The sequence below is a fragment of the Anticarsia gemmatalis genome, chromosome 7 (assembly GCF_050436995.1).
Source record: "Anticarsia gemmatalis isolate Benzon Research Colony breed Stoneville strain chromosome 7, ilAntGemm2 primary, whole genome shotgun sequence".
NCBI classification, from domain to species: domain Eukaryota; kingdom Metazoa; phylum Arthropoda; class Insecta; order Lepidoptera; family Erebidae; genus Anticarsia; species Anticarsia gemmatalis.
Window position 1 is genome coordinate 7,991,780 of NC_134751.1, and position 6,074 is coordinate 7,997,853.

The 6,074-nt window shown below is 32.3% G+C and overlaps 1 protein-coding gene across 1 annotated transcript; it reads right to left on the reverse strand.

The window, feature by feature from the left end:
* Nucleotides 1-780: 780 nt before the first annotated feature.
* LOC142974483 (N-acetylglucosamine-6-phosphate deacetylase) lies at nucleotides 781-4,510 on the reverse strand. Its single transcript, XM_076116859.1, has 6 exons — nucleotides 4,199-4,510; nucleotides 3,570-3,844; nucleotides 2,414-2,632; nucleotides 1,774-1,909; nucleotides 1,351-1,527; nucleotides 781-1,095 (listed from the first exon to the last, which is right to left on the reverse strand). The coding sequence occupies exons 1-6, from the start codon at nucleotides 4,401-4,403 to the stop codon at nucleotides 911-913; spliced, it is 1,197 nt and encodes a 398-aa protein (XP_075972974.1). The 5' UTR covers nucleotides 4,404-4,510; the 3' UTR covers nucleotides 781-910.
* Between the last annotated feature and the right edge of the window lie 1,564 nt (nucleotides 4,511-6,074).

Consider the following 6,074-nt stretch of genomic DNA (forward strand, 5'->3'; position numbering starts at 1 on the left):
AATAATCTTTATGGTCTTGAATATCCAATCCTCTGGCAGTTTGCTTAAGCATAAATTAGTTACCCTGCTGCAATAGAAGTACCGAATTTAAAAAAAGTTTATTTTTAATATTAAGAACAAAAGTTTTAATAATGCCTTAAGTACTAGGCTTAGAACCGGTTTGTCCGGTCTTTTTTGACTTAGTTCGGCGGTAATGATATTCATTTTTATTTAGCCAAGCTGTCTCTCGCCCGATAACTTTCGTATACCAATATAACTGAAGCATAAGAAATCGGAACTGTTTTATATTGGCCAGTTCTGTGTTATAATATTATTATCATCAGATAGGAACCAAATTGATTGCTTACAAAATATTGCAAGGGTCCCTTTCCTGCAGTTAAAAAGGCCAAAGAAACCTGCAGCAGCCAGCTTAATATTATGCCTGGAAACACTTAATTCACACTAATGCACAAAATCACACTGTCGCAGCAGCCCGTATTCTGGTACACGAAATAACCTATGACATCCAATGCATAATTTACCTACAGTCGTTTCGTACTAAAGGTAAAGCTATTAGTACGAAAGCTGGACTATAATTATTGTCCTGCAGACGGGTGTGCTTATTCTGTTAATTTAACACTTTGAAATCTGGCTAACGGCTGGAGTAATTGAGCATTTTTTAGATTTAACAAAATAGCAACATTATATTTTAAAGATTATGGATTCTACGTAACTTCTTTACTATGATAATGAGAATTCTACATGAGCTAGTAATGGAACAGATTTGAATGGAAATGTCACTTCAGTTTTAAATGTTTTATTTTAAACATATAATAAAAAATGTTGGATAGATCATTATTTGATTATGTTTTATACCTTAATGGTAATAATATTTACATTAAATATACGTTATACGTAAGTAATGGAAATTTTAATTATCACATTTATAAACACATTCACCCGCAATCCAAGTAGATTTGATCTTCAACGATTCTGGGTGAATAATTACAAAATCAGCGTCATACGCAAAATTAAGTTTTCCTTTTCTGTGGTCAATTCCTAATGCTATGGCTGGGTGTAAGGAAGCAGCTTCAAGTGCATATTCCATTGAACAATCTGTAACAAACAATATCATTAAATTAAAATTGACTAGGTACCTACATACATAATCTGTTTTTATATGGTAAATCTAATTTAGAAAGGTATGTATAGCCAGTACCAGGTTATCAGGTAACTTGTTAATTATGACCAAACCATAATATAGTTTCAGTTCGGGAAATGAGTTACCGAATGAATTCGTATACTTATCAGCTTATAATCAACTTATATTAAAACCTCAATCAGTTTCAGGAATATTTCGTTAAAGCTTACCTAATGATTGTTTGAAAGTCGCAACACAAGAGTCGAGAGCGGCAGTGCTTCCGCAAAGCACTTTTGTGCCCGTCACATAAGCATGTCCACCTTCCACTGTCACAAGCTGTGGCCCGATACGATAGTTACCGTCTGCAAGTCCTTGAGCTGCTACTGCATCACTTACGAGTACTAGTCCTGAAAAACATCTGTTATTCTAGATTGTAAGTAAAAAATTACCTATTTTAGGATTTCGCATATTATGTATAGGTATATCAACTCAAGGCAGACTCCACTCCAACAGTATGGCATTGAAATGTAAGCTTTTTACTCTATTAAGTGTAGTTTAAGATTTTTAAGGTGATGGTTAGCTAAAGTAATTATTAACATATCAATAACAATTTAAGTTCCAGTAAAATGGATTATTAAATAACTTTTACCCACCTTTCGGATTTGTCCGGCTCGCAATACGTAAGGCAGCTGGATGAGTATGAATACCATCTGATATGATCCCGTAGAAAACTTGTTTCTTAGTTGAAGACGCCAGTAAACCAACTAAACCGGGATCACGATGGTGGAACTAGAATAACAAACAAGTATTTTATGTTATACAATTTAAATAATAACTTAAATGTAAACATATTCTAATTCCCCAATACCGGTGCGGTAGTTAGTGCATAGTGTTCATCACAGTTGCTTAGTAAGATATTAATTACGCAATACGCAAGTGACCAAGGGTCTTCAAAGTATGGTCAAAAGGTTTTCTTTTGGCATGAAAATCTAAGTAAAGGTAGATGTTAATGAGTGCACAGCATGTGCAATACAAATGGATTGTAACGGATGAGACTTGAGTCTTAGATGACTTTCAATGATGATTCTTCAAACATTATTGTTAAGCTTGTTGAGGAACAAGTGACTTCTTTCATTTAGATCCAGCTATTAAACTCGGATTATTCACTGAAGAATAAATAAATAGAGTACCAAGGCGTTCTAAAGATTTCTTTCTGCTATCTTCATGAAATAATCATATAAAGTTCAAAGAAAATAAAAAAAAATTACATATTCCTAGATTTACAATACTTACTGGCAGCATTGCATTAAATAAGTGTGTGATTAAATTAGCTCCACATTCGACTGCTTGTTCCCCCTGAGCTAAGCTTGCAGTGGAATGTCCTAAAGCCACTTTGATCCCTAGATCAGTTAAGTCTTTGATTGCTTCAGTTGCACCAGGCAGTTCGGGAGCTATTGTTATTATGACAACATTTTCCAATGAACCATAGACCTCCTTGATTGTCTGCAAACCCTGAAAATAAAATATAAAATAGTTGGTAATGTTAATGAGGTCACCTTGCCGAATCCTACCTGGGATAAATATTTGCGTAATGTGCACTGGTATTTGTTCTGAGACTGGTTGTTAGTTTATTTATATAATAAGTATGTATTTAGAAGTATATAAGTATGTGTACCAGTTAACTGGTTACCATAGTACAAGCTCTGCTTAGTTTGGAATCAAATGACAATGTGTGAGTTGTCTCAAAATATTTATTTGTTTAAGTGCAGTTTACTCTTGTCAAAACTATATGCAAGCAATAAAATATCAAACTTCATTCTATAGGTAGTCAAGATAATAATTATTTATCTATGTGGTTGTATTGTGGTATAGGAATGCTGGTGTTGGCAAATATACTATTTGTTAGTTAACACATGTGATATATATTGAGTAATTGATAAGGGTTCACTCACATATTATAAAGATATACATATAATGATACTATTTGCAATGGTCGGAAAGTAGGTTGATGATAAATGCTAACTGATAATGCCAGTAAGTATAAAGTATGTGCAATATTTAACTACAATTACAAGTAAACACTGCATGATAGCAATATATAGACATTACAGTTGTTTATTTAAAACAGTCTTCCTTTAATTACAATCTGGAATGAAGCTTACAAAGCGATAAATTGCTGTTATTTTGATTATAGAACTTCTTACAAATAATTAGGGATATTATGGATTTAAATTCACATTTTTATGGAATATGATGTAGAGGTCTGTTTTAAATGGAAAGAATCCTTTATTTGAACTAATAATCAAAGATTAAATTATAACATACACATGAGTAAATGGTTATTAATTTTAAAGGTTTTGATCCTAAATACAAACACATAAGTGTCGTTTTTCCAAATAAATAAACATACAAATACATAATAAATTTCTTTTTAAACTTACATACAGACCTTTTCAGGAGTTTTGATATACTCCTCCATATGAGCACCTTTTTTAGCCAAACTAATAAATGGTCCTTCTAAATGCACACCTAGTACAGTAGCTCCATGTTGACCACCATCAGTCTGTTTGATCTGGGGTAGTATTTTGTGGTACTTTTCCACATCAGATGTGACCATTGTTGGGCAGAATGAGGTCACACCGTGGGCCAACAAGTTCTTTGAAACTTTTTTTATGCCTTCATCAACATTTTCCGAATCATATGAGAAGTCCACTCCCCAGCCACCTATGAGTAATTTTATAGTCAGGGAATAGTTCATCATGCAAATTGAATTAGGTATTGACAATGACACACCTCTTGGATCTTACTCAGCAACAGTTGAGCTTAAGGAAATTAGTTTTTATCCTTATATATTCAAATATATTGTAAACAAAATAAATGGGACTACAAGCTATAGGTATTACTAAATTTAAAATGTACTCATCTAAAAAATTCTAATATTTTTGCCAGTAAAGAGGTTTTTCAAAAAACATAAAAGACAAGCGAGGGCAATGAATATTTACATCACTTGTGCGATTAATAGGTCATTGCACCTTGGTGACAAGTAAGAAGTATGAAATCAAAACAAATTATACTTACCATTGATCTGTATGTCAATGAACCCCGGAGCAATCAATAGTCCTTCACAATCTACAGTTACATCGGCTTGTAACTGTTCTACATAAAATACTTTTTCTGGATCCTCAATTTTACCATCTCGTATCCATAAGTCTTCTTTAATGATTTGACCCTCACGAAGTATATGACAATTGTGAAATCTCGTTAAGCCGGCTTTAGTTTTCATTATAACTTTGTAATAAATTAGTCTGAAATTAAATTAAATGGAAAAACAAGAGCAGAGGTCGTGTTTAAGAAGAACCGGTAAGTGAATAACAAAAAAAGAGAAAGGATTGTATGCAATAATGTCAATGTCACTTGACTTGACAATCAATGTCAAATTGACATTGCGATATTATTATCCTTGCTGCACGTTGTTGAACGACTATATTTGAATTTGTTTTTGAACGAATAACTACTTTTTTATTCGTTAAATATTATGTTTAACATCAGAGTTCACTCAAATTTTTAGATGCAATGTTGCAATGTAATGCATGTTGTTTTTTATATTGACTTGATCAATTAAGTACAGAAAATATAAATGGTATAATTATGTATAAATATTACATTGTTTACCAACGCAAGGTTTCAATGCTCTCATTTGTTAGATAAATTCCTTTTAAATAATTCTGCATCACAGGATACGGGAATTAAAGCGAATATGCTTTTTACGTTTTGGCGCTGGTTACACTCGCCCTGGTCGCAGGTCTATTTTATATATTATTATGATTTAAACAAAGTGAAAGTTTAAAAGTAATGTAATTAAATTCTATTTATAAGTATACCTCTTTTAAAAATGGCCCACTTACTTACTCAATTTCATCGGAAATTCAAATAAAAGTCATTAGGGCCGGCACAGGATTCGAACCTGAAACCATTGCGCGACGGTCACGTACACAACCGATGCGATAAAAAGCGTATTTTTTTTAAACAGCTATAGCGAGTGATTCAGCCTAAGTTCGGGTGGTTTAGCTAACTGATACATATATGCAGTAGTGAAAACAGCTGATTTCAGCTGACGTCAACTAAATTTAAAATAATACTTGAGGAATAAAATATAGAACTTATTATTTTTATCTGCACCTGTAAACATTTTAAAGTGTATTGTGTAAAAGGAAAAGAAACCTCATGCCTGTAATTTTATTTTTCTCATACACAAGAGCTAAACGCTAGATTATAATGATTGTCAATGTCTTCTTCAGTGACTTACCAATTTATAATAGTAACAACAACAAATATAAACCAGCTCCTGAAGTTCTTATATTAAGGTTGAAAGTCTCAAAACCGTAATGCAATAGGCATTAGGTAAGTATATAGGTAATCCTTCGCAACAAAGACATCCCGAAGAATAGCGTCGCCGCGTCGCTAGCTTTCGTAAACGTACTGTAAATTAAGCTTACAATGCAAGTATTGGCAATACTACAATAGCCCATGAGTAGTTATTATTTGTCTAGTAATAAAGATAGTAGTTAGCTAGTGCTGTCACACTACGGGTGGTTAGTTAGGTGCCTATATAATGAGAATTAATTTGTTTCAACTAATAGGGATTATTTTCGCGATATCGTTAAAATATTTTTTAAATATTAATGAAGTGAGACAGCTTAGTGACTGATGTTGAATTACTTATTATAATTCTTTATTAAAATTAAATTGATTATAAATTAATCTTTTCAATGAAGCGGTTATCTCAGTATATATCGACAAACAGATAATATTAGTACTTCCTTATAGCAGGTAGGTACTGGTACATAGATGATAATTCCAAAACTTTGAAAAACTAATAATAAAGATGGTATAAGTTTTCTTTCTTTCTTTCTGTTCTCTTTGTTATGTATTAAACATAGAGTCATAATTATCA

Bases quoted from the DNA above. Each gene is read 5' to 3' on its own strand.
- LOC142974483 (XM_076116859.1), bottom strand. From the start codon at position 4,403: ATGAAAACTAAAGCCGGCTTAACGAGATTTCACAATTGTCATATACTT. The intron at 2,633-3,569 runs GTCTGTATGTAA...TTTTATTTTCAG, and splicing joins ATATCAAAACTCCTGAAAAG to GGTTTGCAGACAATCAAGGA. The intron at 1,910-2,413 runs GTAAGTATTGTA...TTGTTATTCTAG, and splicing joins TATTTAATGCAATGCTGCCA to TTCCACCATCGTGATCCCGG.